The sequence below is a fragment of the Chrysochloris asiatica genome, unplaced genomic scaffold, assembly GCF_000296735.1.
Source record: "Chrysochloris asiatica unplaced genomic scaffold, ChrAsi1.0 scaffold00124, whole genome shotgun sequence".
NCBI classification, from domain to species: domain Eukaryota; kingdom Metazoa; phylum Chordata; class Mammalia; order Afrosoricida; family Chrysochloridae; genus Chrysochloris; species Chrysochloris asiatica.
Window position 1 is genome coordinate 5,727,325 of NW_006408642.1, and position 16,752 is coordinate 5,744,076.

General features: G+C 38.9%; 1 protein-coding gene across 1 annotated transcript; it reads left to right on the plus strand.

Annotated features, from left to right (window-relative positions):
• Positions 1-2,295: 2,295 nt before the first annotated feature.
• ZNF35 (zinc finger protein 35) lies at positions 2,296-15,419 on the plus strand. Its single transcript, XM_006868780.1, has 3 exons — positions 2,296-2,484; positions 4,234-4,393; positions 14,176-15,419. The coding sequence occupies exons 1-3, from the start codon at positions 2,296-2,298 to the stop codon at positions 15,417-15,419; spliced, it is 1,593 nt and encodes a 530-aa protein (XP_006868842.1).
• Positions 15,420-16,752: the final 1,333 nt, after the last annotated feature.

Sequence of the window (16,752 nt, forward strand, 5' to 3'; positions counted from 1 at the left end):
CTTGGTTTCACACAAGATGGCAGCTCCTGGAGCAGCTGAGCGTCTTGAATTAGAAAGCAATGGATTTCTTGCTTTTGCTACAAATTTCCCTAGCTGTAAGCCTTCCAACCTTCTAAATATTCCTTTATATGTGGTTCAGAGTTCTGGGACCATCCCCTGAGCCTGCTTGTTCCTGTATTCCGTGTTGCTGACGGAGCTCCTTACTGTACTTCCACCTGATGCTCCATCTTGTTTGTTCTCTCTTCATTTATTCTTAAGGAATAATCTGGCAGAAGGAAAAACTCTGTACAGAATTAAAAACTACAAATTACTGCAAAACTAAACTGGAAACAAAAACTTGCTATGAGAACTGTGCATAAATGTGGAATGGCTGAGTAAATTACTGTAGAGCCATAATTTAGAGTAGTTTTCTAGAAAGTGGCACTATAGGATAAGCACTGGATTGCTAACCACAAGGTCAGCTATTCAAACCTCCATCCACTCCTCGGAAACCCTATACAGACTTACTATGAGTCAGAACCTACTTGAGGGCACTTAACAATCCTAGAAAGAGGTATTGCATTGAAAGTCTCTGATACCATTTTGGAATATGAGAATGGAGTTCAAAAACAACCATGGAAGGTTGCTAAAGAATATGTAAATGTGATCTAAAGTATATTTTTAAAAAGCTGTATGTGTGAAGGTATACATTAAGTATATGGAGAGAAAAGGGACTCGGAATTCCACCGAGACTGATAATGTATGTGTATGTTGTGGGGAATGTATGTTTAATTTTATGTACTTCTGTAACACTTAATCCTTTTCCAGTGTGGGCCAAAATTTATCAATACCATAGATTATTGTGAAGCCGTTAAAAAGTAATCATGAAGAATGGCAACATGAAAAATTCATTTTCTTATATTGAGAGGTTTCACTGGACATTTGGAAGATAAGAAAACAGAAAGAACCTCAAAACTAGCGCTTCGACAATGAAGTAGTTCTACTCTGCATACACTTTGTTACTATGAGTCAGAATCTACTCCACAGCAACTAACAACTGCCTCCTGCATTAAACTCATCACTTAGTATTTGACAAGAATGAGAAAGGTCTAAGTCTCTACAGAACTAACTTTTGTTGCTTTGACTACAATCTGATCTTCACGCTATCAAAGCTCTGAAACTTTTTCCTGGTGACTTTCTAATAGTACTTCAAGAACTGAGATATTAAAGCATAAAAATACATTTTTAATTAATAAAACACCATCACCAAAACACCAGGGCTTCTAAGTGGTTTATAATTGATCCCTTGCTGAGAATTTACACTTGCATTCCATATAATACTGAGTCAGAGTCTACAAGATCCCTAGGTAGATTCTGATTCAGCATGTCTGAGTTGAAAAGCAAATTCTTAGTAGGGCGTAGAATCCTACTACCTATAATTAGACCACCCAGAGATAACTACTTCTAACAAGTTGGTGTACAGACTCCCAGTCTTTTTCTTTAGATAGTATGTCCATGCTGTTGTGTCTCCTGGCAATACAAAATCTTTATGTTGTAACATGTCTTTTTTTAAAAATTGAGAAAAATTGTGCAAGTACATATCTCCCGTGTCAAAGAACAAGGTTGATCGAATCATCATTGGTAGTATCTTTGGAGTTTTCCTCTTAAAAAAAATATGTGTATGCATATACACATGAGGAGGCTTCAAAAAGTTCATTAAAAAATTGAGTTAAAAGATATTGGAATTTTTCCATGAACTTCTTCCCTAATATCTCAAATTCTATGATGTACATTGGTTAACTCGCTGGAGGAGGACTTGAGGTGATTTTACTTTATCTTTTTTCCCCAAGGTTTTACAATATAAATTTTAATTTTATGACCAGAAAAAAAAAAAGTGTATGGCACCAGAGTTGTAATTGCAAAGTCCTGCTGTTCAAATCCACCAGCCACTCTCAGAAAGCCTGTATAGGGTCTCTGTGAGTCAGAACTGACGCAATAGCACACAACAAAGCTATTTGTAGTGTGATTATTGTGGTGACACATGTCATGTTTACAACCCAGTCCCTTTCATCCATGAAGGAGGGGAGGAGCATTCCAAGGCTGGACTGCCTGGACATTGACAAAATTGACCTGTGGGCTAACTGGCATCGAGGCAGACCTCTGCTTGCTGCTAATAATGTTTTTTATTTTACAGTAGATAGTACTCATCCTGACTCTGGAAAACTCGAGAAGCACTTTTGAAACATAAAGATTAGATGGGGCTTGACCTCTGCTGGGCAGCCCCCAGCTATAGAAATTCCCAGCTGAGCAGAGAAAATGACTGCAGAACTGAAAGAGACTTTGGCCCTGACCCCTTGGGGCTCAGTGACAGTGAAAAAGGAGGAGGATGAGGAGGAAAATCTGGGTCAGACATCCAGCCAACAACTACGCTCTGACAACATCAACATCTGGGCCCCTGGGGAGGATCCTCAGACAGGCCTTAATGTATCAGAACAGGAGGAAAAGGTAAATGATGGCTTGGGAGGAAGGAGGGAAGAAAGACACCTGAAGATGACCTTGATTGCTTTCATAGGAGACTCTGCATCCTCTCTGGAATCTTGTTTCCTGACTAGGACAATGAACTTCAGTCCTTGGAAATATATGTGACATTCAGTATCTTTTATATTCTGTGGTTCTCTAACTTTGCTGTACAATAGAAATACCAGCAGAGCTTTTTATGAAATCCTAATGCCTGTGCTCGGTTGCAATTGGTTAAACACTCATCTACTCACTGAAAGATTTGTGGTTCAGATCCACCCAGAGATGCCTTAGAAGAAAAGCCTATTGATCTGTTTCCACAAAGTCATAGCCATGAAAAGGTGAACAGAGGTTATCTGTCCTGTCGATGCATTGTGATTCAGTTCTACTCTGTGATCCACTCACAGGCAACTGGTTTTTCACATTTGTATCTTGTGCCGTACAGCATTCTAATTTAATCAGAATCTGGGACCCAGCTAACTATTTTTTTAAACCTGTTCTGGTGATCCCAGTCAGAGTTTGACAACTAACCATTGCTTCTTAAACTTTAGCATACATATGAATCAGCTATTCCTGCAGACAGTCCTAATCACCCCCTCTACCTGGGGATCATATTAAAATGGAGATTTTTATTCAGGAGGTATGGTCTGAGATTCTGCAGTTTTCACAAATTCCCAGTGATGCTGAGACTATTGATCTGTGGAAAACATTTTGAGTAGCAAGGTTGTAAACTCTGCTATAGTATTTTCAAACCAGGACTTCAAACGGGTTCATTACAGTTTCACCTCCTTGCTAAGAAGCATTTCCACTCAAATATTCTATATCAAAATCTAGAGTTGAACAAGATTCCCAGGTGATCCTTATAGATTCTTACAGGATTTTATTCAATGTAGATTCTGTTTCAGAATATGTTGTTGTTTTGTGCCGTGGAGTCAGTTCTGACTCATAGTGACCCTGTACAGGGTTTCCAAGGCTGTAAATGTTTACGGGAGCAGAAAGCCACATCTTTCTCCCATAGAAGAGCTGGTAGTTTCGAACTGCTGACCCTGAGGTTAGCAGGCTGATTCGTATCAAAAAGTTTATAGAAAAATTCCATTTTCTTTTAAGTACATTTTCTCAAAAATGTTTTCAAGCTGCCACCATCCAACTCCCTAGCCTCACTTCTCTGTCTGATCTGGAATGTAAATTCTTTTCAGGAAGTTGAACTAGAATGAACCAAAACCACACCTGTTAACATCACTAGTCAAATGGCTGCAGAGGTTCCCAGTGCCTCTGTCATTATAGGACTAGAGCCTTTTTTTTTGCCTGTGGATTTTTTGGGTTTTTTTTTAAGTTTTTATTGTGAACTAAGTGATAGTTTACATGGGAGAACATCGGCTTTACACCATCGTTTCATTGTGATGATTACAGTCTCCTCCGTGCATCATCATTCAACAGTATTTGTTGTTTCCATTATCTTATTCTTTAGATTACAGAAAAGGGTGTTCTCTGAAAAATCTCCACAGAGTATTTCTTGTCATGTACTTAATAGCAAGTTAAACCTGGATGTTGTAGTAAACAATGAGGTGAAATCAAAGTGATAGGGAAGAAAGTGGCAGGCTTATTTCTCTGCCCAACTCACCTTGGGAATTAGAAGGGACTGACTTCTTTTCCTTTTATGTTTTGTGGCCTCTAGTAATAGGTACGTGTGTTCTTGTCTAATCCCCTCATAAATCCACTTGTATTGCTTGTCTCTAGGGTCAGGGCATGTTCTGGGACATGGCAGTGATCCTGGAAGCAACAAAGGAGGTGCCTGCTGGTTTACCCCTTGGCAATTGCTCATTACCTAAGACCCATGGGGTGCCTGCTCAGGCCAAGAGGGAGATATTGGAATCTCATGGAGACATGACTTTTCTAGGTAAGTTCAAATCTTATTTAGAATCTGATCATTTAGCTTAGAGGCTGTGGGGGCTTAGTCTGGTTTGAGCAATAATAGCAAGTCTTGAGTTGGCAGTATCAAAGAGAGCTGAATACTATAATGCTGAGAGACAACCTGTGCATTTGTCAAGGGAAATGTCTTCTTTTGCACATAGTCAGAAAAACCAGACAAACACTTGTTGTGAAGTGCTGTTGAGTCGGTTCCGACCCATAGCAACGCTATATAGGGTTTTTGAGGAGCAGCTGATAAGCCTGAACCGCTGACCTTGCAGTTCAAATGGCTTTGCAGTCTGGCGCATTAACCCACAGTGCCACACCATGACTCCTGGTGAACTCCAAATTCACCTCTTTATCACATTTATTATTCAGTAGCTTTCATATCTACTCACAAGTACTCACATGTCCCCTTCATATGCTTTGTTGTGAACCTGTAAGAGAAGCTAGCTAAGGTAGAACAGATCAGCTTTTCTGGTGGTTTTCAGGAAATGCTCTGTTTTCATAGATCTTTTGTGAACATTTTTGATGATTTTGAGGGACTGTGTCAACCATAATGATGTTTAAAACTACATCTTTATAGCAGATAATTGATGACTTATCTATCAGTCTGGTTCTCTATAAGCTGGAACTCAGGAAAGGGAAGTATGATCTATAAGTCTAACTAGTAGTGGCAAAAGCTTGCCTTGAGAGGAGTAACAGATAACCATGGATCAAGAATGCAGTAACCCTGAGCCTTATGTTGTATAAGTGTTTACCTGGATGGACTGCTAGGGCCCCTTTGGCACTCACACATTCTGAATCTCCATGAGTGCAAGGCTGTGTCTGCATATGTTGTATTTACTTTCCTCCCTAGCCAATACCTTAGTCATTTGAGAATCAAATGACTTTCTTTAACCAGTTCTGTGGGGAATGTTAGGCTCTCCATCTTTCATTTTCTTGTTGCTTCTTTAGTTACCTTACAAATTCTCAGTGGCTTGTACTTACCACTTATAATTTTCTGTTCCGTTCTCTCTTGTCCTTTCCCCTGAATGTCACTTCTTTTCTGTCTCCTTGCTTTGTCCAACAGCTGCACCCATCATCCATCAGGAACGACCTCTATTTCCCTTCTCTGCCTCTTAACCTCAAGACCCTATTCCCACCCAAGACTTACATTTCTGTGCTGCTACCTATATCCATGGCCACAGGTAATGGTGGAAACACTGAGCTGTAGGAATTAGGTGGGGAATTAAGAAATCTAATTCTAGCCTGTCTCTGCTAACTTTGACTTGGAGCAAATTCCTTTTCTCTCTGCACTTCCATTTTCTGTTCTGTCAACTGGGGTACATTCATTCCATAAATATTAGATTTCTAGTGTCTTACTATGTACCAGATAGTGTGATAGGTGCTGGGGATATGACAGTGAATAAGATGTAGCCTGTGCTTGTTCATTAGCTCCCACATGAATGAGAGAGAACAGTTTCATTTTGGTGATAAAATCACATATGCGTGAAAGTCCTTTGGATAGCCCTTGACTTGTTATTAGGTTTTTAATATCTAAGAAAATTTCATTTACAGTATACTGTGTTTAGTTTATATTTAGTTTTTTAAACCTCTACATTTAAAAAACAAGTTTTTTAATCTTTATATTTTTTTCATTTTTATATCTAGAAATATTTTCATTAAAAAGAGCAGACTTACACTTGTTCTTTAATTCATGATAGTTAAATTACAAGTTTTACAGGAAAAATTTTTTTTCAACAATTGACTCAATGTACATTTCAGATTTCCTCCATCATTTCAAAATATAATTTCAAATTTAATATATTAATCCTTTAAAACATTTCAAACTAACTAAGCAGACTTTAATAAAATCTTGATTAAAAATTACAGATCTTATAATTCTAATGAATTAGACTTATAAATCAGGTTTTCTTACATGCCTCAGAAATCTTTCATCAGCTATGTGAGCAGGTTCATTTAACATTTTAAACCTCTTCTTTAAAAAAGAAAGAAAAAAGATTAATTTAAAAACATAGATAGGGCTTGATGGCAGACTAGGCAGAAAGGCTGTGCAGACCCTCTGCAGCAAGGATACTGAAATTTGGATGAAACAGATTCAGAGGATGGTCCTGGAACTCTGAGCTTCAGATAAAGGGATAGATAGGTAGACTGAATGTTTACTGGGAGAAAGAGTGAACAGCCACAAGAAAGGAGGTGACTTTTGATGGTGGGGTGGCCAACATGACCTGCCTAAGCCATTTTGAATGGGTATGAATGGATTGAGTGACATGAAGACATTCCCTTTGTAAAAGCTTGCCAGTAGCTTGCAAAGTCAAAGGAAAAAGCAACTGTGGCCATATGGCCCAACCACAGTCATACCCTCCTTATCCCCACCAATTGGGCCAGAGTCAATACCAGCTTCTATACATTGATCAATGGCAACAACTAAGATCAGGTAAATTCACCCAGAACTAAACTTCACGAATGACAGAAAACAGTGCAAAGCTCATCTTTTGTTCACACCCACCAAAAGGCAGTTGGTGAGTGCCTAAGAGTACACAAACATACATTCATCAACTTAATTAAATACGGCAATATCACAATACCTTGAAAGCAACAAACAATCTCTGTTAACATTTGGGAAAAAAAAAAAAAAAAGAGTAGCTCAAACAAATGACCAAGAGTCAGAGCTAGAAAATGTTTTTAAGAAAAAAGGTACTGGAACTACCCTACCCGAAAAAGAATTCAGGAGAATAGTATTTAGGTACTTCCTAACTATTGACAGAGAGGTCAAGAAAAACATGGAAGAATTCGGTAAAGTATTACAGCAACAATTAAAAAAAAAAAAAAAAGATAAAGAATTAGAGACAATATAAAACCAATAGAAATTCAGAAGATTAATACTAAGATATCAGAATGGACAATGCACTGAAAGGATAAAGGAGTAGATTTGAATCCATGGAAGCCAGAATTAGTGAACTAGAAGGTAACTCAATACTAGTAAGTTAGAAGAACAAGCAGAGAAAAGAATGAAAAAATCCAAAGAAAGCTTAAGATTCATGTGGTACAACATAAAGAGGAATAACCTATGGGTGACTGGATTTCCAGAACAGGAAGAGACAAAGAAAACTACAGAAAAAATAGTTTGAAGAGCTGCTGGGAGAAAATTTCCCTAACATAATGAAAGATGGGAAAATAAGTATTCAAGAAAATGAACAAATTCTAGGCAGGATTGGCACCAAAAAAAAATCACTAAAACATACTTTAATCAAACTCTTCAAAATCTAAAAATAAGGAAAGAAACCTGAAAGTAGTTCAGGGAAAACAAAATGTTACCTACAAAGGAAAGCCATTAAGGTTAACCTCTGATTTTTCAGCAGAAACAATGCTGGCAAAAAGGCAATAAAGAGACATATACAAAACTTTGAAATAAGAAAACCTGCCCACCAAGAATCATATATCCAGCAAAGCTATCCATCAAATATAATGGAGAAAAACGTTTCAGGATAAACAGAAACTAAAGGACCTTGTAAAAGCCAAACAACTCTAAAATGTACTGAAAGAAGTTCTTTGGACTGAGAACCAACAAGACTGAGAGCCAACAAGAGCAGACAACACCACCTGGAATTCAGTCCAGATATGGAAGTGTCCACAGTAGAAGAAAACTACAAGACTGAAAATAGGGAATCTAAGATGTTAATCTATGATCAGGACAATTACAAAGTGAAAGAAGGGAAAAGTATAGTTTCCAGTGGTGAGGAGGTCAGATAGATTTCAAGATAAAGCAGACTGTTTTAAAATGGGAAAGAAATTAATTAATGAAATACAGGGTAACCTCAAATAAACTTAACACACCTTCACCTCAAATAAAGAAAAGGAAAATCCTTGAGGAATTTGAAATAATATTGAGAAATTGACAAGAAAAAGGGCTCAGCACAGGAAAGCATGCAGAACAAAGAAACCACCACCACCATCACCACCACACACACACACAAAAGGCACAGCAAAAATGATTGCAGTCAAATCATACTATTGATAAATACAATGAGCTTCATGGATTAAATGCACCCGTCAAGAGACAAAGAGTAGCAGAATGGATAAGAAAACAGGATCCTTCAATATGCTGCTTACAAGAGACATCATTTACAAACAAAGACAAAAATCGATTAAAAATTAAGGGATGAAAAAAAAATATCAAGCAAATTGTAGTAAAAAAAACTGAGCAGGCAATATTAATCTCTCATAAAATTAACTTTAAGGTAAAAACCAGCATAAGAGACAAAGAAGGACATTATTTCATAATTTAAGGGTCAACTGAACAGGAGGACATAACCATAATAAATATTTATGTGCCCAATGAAAGAACCACAAAATACATAAATTAAATTCTGGTAGAATTGAAGAAAGAAATAGACAACTCTACAATGATAGTGGGAGGTTTTAATACACCACTTTTGAAAAAGGACCGAACCACCAGAAAGAAACTCACCAAAGACACAGAGAAACTAAGCAACAGAATCAATCAGCTTGACCTTTTAAGTTTATACAGAGAATTCAACCCAGCAGCAGCACAATACACATTCTTTTCCAATGCACATGGAACATTCTCCAGAATAGACCATGAGTTAGGTCACAAAGCAGGTCTCAATAAATTTTAAAATGTCCACATACAAAGCATTTTCTCAGATTACAGTGCTATAAAATTAGAAATCAACAATATTAAGATCAAGGAAATAAAATCCAATACATGGAAATTGCATAACACCCTGTTAAAAAGCTACTGGGAGTTGTAGTGTGGTGCTTGGGTTAATGCGCTGGACTGCAAAGTCAGTTAGATCCACAAGGTAGTCTGTTCAAGCTCACCAGCAGCTCCTGGGAAACTCTATATAGTGTAGCTATGGGTCAGAACCAACTTGTTAGGACTTAATAACAATAACGAAAAGCTACTGGGTAATAGAACAAATAAAAAATGAAATAAATTCGTAGAAACAAATGAGAATGAAAACACAACATACTAAAACCTTTGGGACACAGCAAATTGCTGAGGGCAATTTTTAGCAATAAATGCATACATCCAAAAAGAAGAGGGAACCCAAATCAACATATATTAACACAGTATCTCCGACAATTAGAAAAAGACCAGCAAAATAAGCCTACCTTCATCAGAAGAAAAAAAATAATAATAATAAAAGATTAGAGAAAAATTAAATTAATTAAAAAACAGGAAAATAGTAGAAAGAATCTGGTTCTTTGAAAAATTAATAAAGTCAACAAACCATTGGCAAATCTAACAAAAGAATAGAGAGAAGATGGATATAGCATGCATAAGAAGCCATATGAGTGATGTCACAACAGAACCAACTGAAATAAAAAGAATAATAACAGACTACTATGAAGAGTTGTACTCCAACAAATTTGAAAATACAGAGGAAATGAATACATATTAGAAAAACATAACCTACTAAAACTAACAGAGTGAAACAGAAAACTTGAAAGACCTGTGACAAAAGAAATTGATCAGGTCATTTTGAAAACTCCCAATAAGAAAATGTCTAGGTTCAGATAACTTTAATGGTGAACTCTACCAAACATTCAAACTATTGCAGAATATAGAAAAGTATGGAAAACTTCCTAAATATATATTATGAAGAAAGCATAACCCTTATAGCAAAACCAGGCAAAGACATAACTGAAAAAGAAAATTATAGAACAATATCCCTGATGGAGACCTGCTGTGGCATTATGGGTTAATGTTTGTTGTTGTTGTTAGGTGCCATTGAGTCAGTACTGACTCATAACGACCCTATGCACAACACAATGAAACACTACGCAGTCCTCGGCCAACCTCACAAATGTTGCCACACTTAAGCCCATTGATGCTGCCATAGTGCCAATCCATCTCACTGGGGGTCTTACTCTTTTTCTCTGACCCTCCAGAATTTATCAAACATGATATCTTTCTCCAGTGACTGGTCCCTCCTGACAATAAGTTTGGACATCCTGGTCCCCAAGGAGCACTCTGGCTGCACTTCTTCCAAAACAGATCTGTTTGGTTTTTTTGGGCAGTCCATGGCACTTTGAATATTCGCCTTCAACACCGTAACTCAAAAGCATCAATTCTTCTATGGTCTTCCTTATTCACTGTCCAACTTTCACATGCATATGAAATTATTACAAATACCATGGCTTGGGTCAGGTTAATGTGCTAGACTGCAAAGTCAGTTTGATCCGCAAGGTCGGTGGTTCAAGCTCACTAAGCTTCTCTTTGGAAACTCTGTACAGGGTAGCTATGGGTTAGAACTGATTTGAAGGCACTTAACAACAACAGTCCCTCATGTACATAGATGCAAAAATTCTCAACAAAATTCTAGTCAGTAGAATTCAACAACGTACCAAAAAAATAATACATCATGACCAAGTTGGCTTCATTCCAGGGATGCAAAAGTGGTTCAATATTAGAAAAACAATCAACATAATTCAGCATATAAATAAAAAAGGAAAAGAACCACAAGATTATATCAATTGATGCAAGAAAGGCATTTGAAATTATCCAACATCCATTTTTGTTGTCTTGCTGTGCCGTTGTGGGTTAAAAATTCCACCTTTACAACTGTGACAGTCGCAGTCAGTCATTATAACTGTTACTCACTATTGGATCATAAAAACCTTATCCCCATCTATTTTTTTACCAGACCCATCTAGACAAGATGAAAACTGTTCAGTGGGGACTCTTATCTTCCCCCACACACTCTTAAACTAAATTCCCTCCTGAAATCTTGTAGGCCAGTCACTTCGAGCTTTTATCACCCCCTCATTTTAGGTAGCCAATGTCTAAGTTGCCCGTCCCTATCCACCCTGTGTACAGAAGGGATAGCATTGCTACTTGATGTGAAGACTCCTTCCCGCTCTGTAGGTGTTTAGAGCGACTACCTACATGAGTATAGGTCAGGTTCATCAAATTGTAGCAATTTTCCATTTTTTGTGTGTTTTTTTGTATCTTATCTTCCTTTAGTCGAGCTCTGATTAACAAGCCATCGAAGCTAGGTCAAATGGGTACTATCTGCAAGTCTAGGTGTTCTTGTGCATCTCCCCTCACTTCATATCAGCTGGATGCTTCACTCTCAGTTATATCTCTCTTTGGCTATGTCCTTGTCCATGGGCTCAGGTGTCCCCAGGTCCCACCGCACTTTGGACCAACCAATCCTTCCACTTCTCTCTCTCATCTCCACGTCACTGGGAGTCTATGGAATGTTATTGAATTTAGCCCATTTCTTCATTGCTGCCTTTCCCACCACCCCCCCTCTACTCACCAGTAGACCAATGTGATCGCCAACAAGCTTACATACCTGTTCATGTGTTCCCTTTGAGTTTCAGTCTTAGAGGGGGGTTTGTTCTGAGGTGCCCCATATGGTTTTCAAGGCTGAAAATCTTTACGGAAGCAGACTGTCTTATCTTTCTCCCATGGAATGGCTGGTTGGTACAAACCAGCAGCCTTTTGGTTAAGTAGCCCAGTGCTTAGCCCATTGCACCACCAGGGTTCCTGGCCATAAGTGTAGTTTGTGGTAACTCAAATATGTTGTAAGTCAGGGACTACTTATATTGTAAATCTTACAGTAAAGAGAATAGAAGTGAAGATTGGAGGAGTGTATCTGTGAACTAAAATATTCATGGGCTCTGTTCCTATTGGAGAGATGCTTAGTGGAGAATGGGAGGTCCCAGTGTCAGTGATGGAGAGCTAAAGAAAAGGAGAAGAAGATAAAGAGAAACAAGGAAAGTATTAGTAGCATGGAAAATGAGGATGCAGTGTAGGCAATGGAATATTAGCAAACAAAAGAAAACAATAAAATGTGCAAAGTAAGAGAGATGAGAAAATATGTAGGAAAAAAATAAAAGAATATTTTACACAAGAAAAATATTTTTAATTTAAAACCAGGAGAGGAGAAGACACATGAAGTAGGAAAATAAGTAGTGGGAGAAAGTTACAAGAACAATATAAATGACAGGGAGAAAAATAGAGAAAATCTGAAAAGAAAGAGACATTAGGAAAGCAGAAATCGAGATAGCCAGAAAAAGATGCTGTCACATTCTAGGCTCTAGTGTATTCAAGACTGAGATATTTTCCTTTCTCCACCATTGCCCATCTAGTCTGATGGTCTGTAATGATATTTTCATAATCCTATGGTCTTAATTAAGGAGCTCTGGTAGCATAGTGGTTACGAATCGGGCTGCGAACCCCAAAGTCAGCAGTTCGAAACTACCAGCCACTCCCCGGGAGAAAGATGAGACTTTCTGCTCCCGTAAAAATTTACAGCCTTGGAAACCCTGTACAGGGTTGCTATGGGTCGGAACCAACTCGACGGCACTTAACAACAACAACAACGATCTTAATCAGGCTTTGATACTGGGCTGTTTTCCTGATACCCTATACTGTTTTGTTCCACCCCAACATTCATCTCTGTCCCATCCACTTACCACTGGATGAGAAGTTGCCTGGGTTCGGCTTCAGGATGCGTCCCACTGGTAGATGCTGAATTCCCCCAATGCAGTTGCAGCATAATCTGTAGCTCACAGCTCCTAAGCTGACACCACCAGTGGTAACTCATCTTTCCTCTGAGGGCCTGCCTCCAACTCCTGCTGGTCATCATTTCATTGCCTTATTTTTATCTGAGTTATTTTCCTGAATTTGATTTAATTTAAAAGCATATATTAAGCTTTTACTCTGCCAAGACTGAGCTGCATGGGTGCACATTCCAGGGTTCAAGGTAGTAGGGAGAATGAAGAGGAGAAGAACATAAAGAACTGTGGTGGCACTGATGACACAACCCTCTTCAGATTCTGAGGCAATCTAGACGAGCCAGAGAAAGTTTATGTTGGTTTCCTCATGAAGCCGGCTATGCCAGGTGTCAAACTAAAGAAAGATCTGTTTTTCTTGACTCCCCATGTGAAAGATGTAGCAGTCTGTTCCTGTAAAGATGACTGCCTTGGAAACCCTACAGGACACTTCTGCTCAGTCCTACTGGGCTGCCCTAAGTCAGAATTGACCCGACAGCAGTGCATTTGGTGTTTTTGGTTAACCTCTATGCTGCACAGCCTCTCAATGTTTCAGATGCTTTTGACTTTGTGGCCCTCTTATCACCCAGGTAGACAATAGCCTGATTTTGGGTTGTTTTAGATAAAAAAGCAAAACACTTTGGGTCTTTTTGTAAAACAAAACAACAAAAAACAAAACCCCAAAGACCCTCAAATCCTTTGCTATCAAGTAAATTTGAACTCATAGTAGTAACCCTCTAGGGCAGAGTAGAACTGCTGTGTAGTATTTCCAAGGCTATCACCTTTAAGGGAAACAGACTGCTGCATCTTTCTCCTACAGAGCGACTGGTGGGTTTGAACCACAAAGCTTTCAGTTGACAGCCAAGCACTTCAGCAATGCCCCACCAGGGCTCATTTTGCCCTTCATAAGCAGTCCTAATTGTAATATTAGTCATCTTCTATTGGAGTTGTCTGGAGAGTGGGCTTCCCTGGCCTGTGGCAGTGACTTCACTGTCTCATAGTGGTTAAGTGGAAGTTCTGGGAAGATCATGAATCACTGAGTTCTGCTCTAGGCTTTGGGGAGGGAATGGACCCATCATCAGAAGAGAGTTAACATGAAAGGAAGGGAATTCTTTCCTTTGATGAAATTACTTTTCAGAGACACTGAAGTCACATACTTCCTAAACTTTATGTCTTGATCCTACTTTTTTTCTAGACAAGAATAACTACATTTGTATTGTCTGTTTCTTATTTCAGATGCTGAAATCAAAAGTCCACCATCATTGGTTCTGAAAACTGAGATGGGTGATGAAGCAGAAAAACCTTTCATAATATTAGGAAGAATACAGAAAGCTGACTCTGAAACGCCTGAGTTAGGAGAAGCCAGCAAAAACATGAACATATTAAAGAGGCAAAGAATCAAGAAGGAGAAGAAAGATTTCAGACAAGTGATAGTGAAAGATTGCCATTTATCTGAAAGCCTCAAAGAAGAAGACAAGAAATACCAGAATTCTGGGAAAATATACAGCCTTAGTTCTGGCCCTGTTAAAAATCAGAAAATCCAACCTGGTCAAAAACCTTTTACATGTAGTGTGTGTGGGAAGGGCTTTAGTCAGAGTGCAAACCTTGTTGTGCATCAGCGAATTCACACTGGAGAGAAGCCCTTTGAATGCCATGAGTGTGGGAAGGCCTTCATTCAGAGTGCAAATCTTGTTGTGCACCAGAGAATCCACACTGGACAGAAACCTTATGTTTGTTCAAAATGTGGGAAAGCCTTCACTCAGAGTTCAAATCTGACTGTGCATCAAAAAATTCACTCCTTAGAAAAAAACTTTAAGTGCAATGAGTGTGAGAAAGCCTTCAGTTATAGCTCACAACTTGCTCGGCACCAGAAAGTCCACATTACTGAAAAATGCTATGAATGTAATGAGTGTGGGAAAACATTTACTCGGAGCTCAAACCTCATTGTCCACCAGAGAATCCACACTGGGGAGAAGCCCTTTGCCTGTAATGATTGTGGCAAAGCCTTCACCCAGAGTGCTAATCTTATTGTGCATCAGCGAAGCCATACTGGTGAGAAGCCATATGAGTGTAAAGAGTGTGGGAAAGCCTTCAGTTGTTTTTCACATCTAATTGTGCACCAGAGGATTCACACTGCAGAGAAACCTTATGACTGCAGTGAGTGTGGGAAAGCCTTCAGTCAACTCTCTTGCCTTATTGTCCACCAGAGGATTCACAGTGGAGACCTTCCTTATGTGTGCAGTGAGTGTGGGAAGGCCTTCACATGTAGCTCTTACCTGCTTATTCATCAGAGAATCCATAATGGAGAAAAACCTTATACTTGTAATGAGTGTGGTAAGGCCTTCCGGCAGAGGTCAAGCCTCACTGTGCACCAGAGAACCCACACTGGGGAGAAGCCCTATGAATGTGCAAAGTGTGGTGCAGCTTTCATTTCTAACTCGCACCTCATGCGACATCACAGAACCCATCTTGTTGAGTAACCCGCAAATGAAGAGAAAGCCCTTCAGGCACTTATCATTACCTACTACCCGTCAAATTAGACACCTCTTTGCCCTTTTCGTCCTCCTTTGCAAAAAATGAGGCCTTCTATGTCTTTAAAAGTTACGGTTTCAGGAATGCAGCACAAAACACAAGCATCTCAGAGGCCAATTTAAACAAAAGGAAAACTAAGAAAGGCAAGGATTTATTTTAACTGTGCCCTTAAATGTAATACGGCTTTCTGAGGATAAAAATTCTCATTTGGGGGAGGGCCTTTTTGCTTTAATTTTGTTTTTAAGAACTTTTGGTAGTTTTGTAAGCAAACAGGCCAGTTACTGGTTTAGGTCTGCCTGATTGAATTCTGGACCTCTGAACCTTGTTTTCTAGTATTTCGAGTTAAACAGTAGCTAGTGAAGGAGACCACTTGGGGTAGCAATTCAACAACAACCTACTTAGTAACATTCATAAACTTTCCATCCTATAGGTAATTTAAAGCAAAAACTATTAATTGTCTACTGCTCTTAAAATGGACAGAAGTAGGTAACAGCCTTTTCCACATCTCAGTGCCTCCTAAACTGGTGTGGTAAAGCTCTGGGGACCTCTGACAAGTCTCTTCTGTCCACTCCTCAGTCTGCTGGCCAACCACTTGAGGACTGATGGAGTCACCACATACTGACCACATAGGCTGCTGAGCTGTATTAGTTTGCAAAGATCAACAGTTCTCCAAACAACCCCCACATAACCATCACATTCCATTTGGGTGAGATGCTACTTACAGCCCCCTTCCTGGAGAAAAGTCAAAGAATAAAGCTTGCCTAGTGGCATGCCGAAGTTGTCTCACCCCTCATTCTGCTCAGGCCCAATCAGGGTACAGTGTAGGAGTGAGTCTCATCTTCTGGATGATGGTCTTGAAAGGAAATAGTGGCACTATTCTAGTTCTGAGAGGAACAAATAGGGAGTAGGTCAGGTGGGGCTCACAATGTTTTCATTAGTTTTTGAGAAGTTCACAGATGTTGGGATATGGAACTTATAGAAGAAGAAATTGGCTAAGGTAAGGTAAACCCTTACTCATTTGAGGAAAGCCTTGACTGACATTAAACCTTTACTCCTGGAAAATAATTTATAAAACTATGCAACATATTGTTATATAATAATATTGCCTTGTATTTATATAGAATCTTTCTCTTTGTTGTATATCTTTACGTATAGAACAAAGGTCCGTAGCATTTACTTCATGCTTTCATGTTGATCATTGCCAACAGTCCTTTCTAACATTGAAGAGTTGAGTGCCCTCATATACCCGAGAGTGGTCATTTAAGTGAAGGTCAAACACCA

Coding starts and splice junctions, on each gene's coding strand:
- ZNF35 (XM_006868780.1), top strand. CDS start 2,296: ATGACTGCAGAACTGAAAGAGACTTTGGCCCTGACCCCTTGGGGCTCA. Junction 2,485..4,233: donor TATCAGAACAGGAGGAAAAG/GTAAATGATGGC, acceptor GCTTGTCTCTAG/GGTCAGGGCATGTTCTGGGA. Junction 4,394..14,175: donor TGGAGACATGACTTTTCTAG/GTAAGTTCAAAT, acceptor TTCTTATTTCAG/ATGCTGAAATCAAAAGTCCA.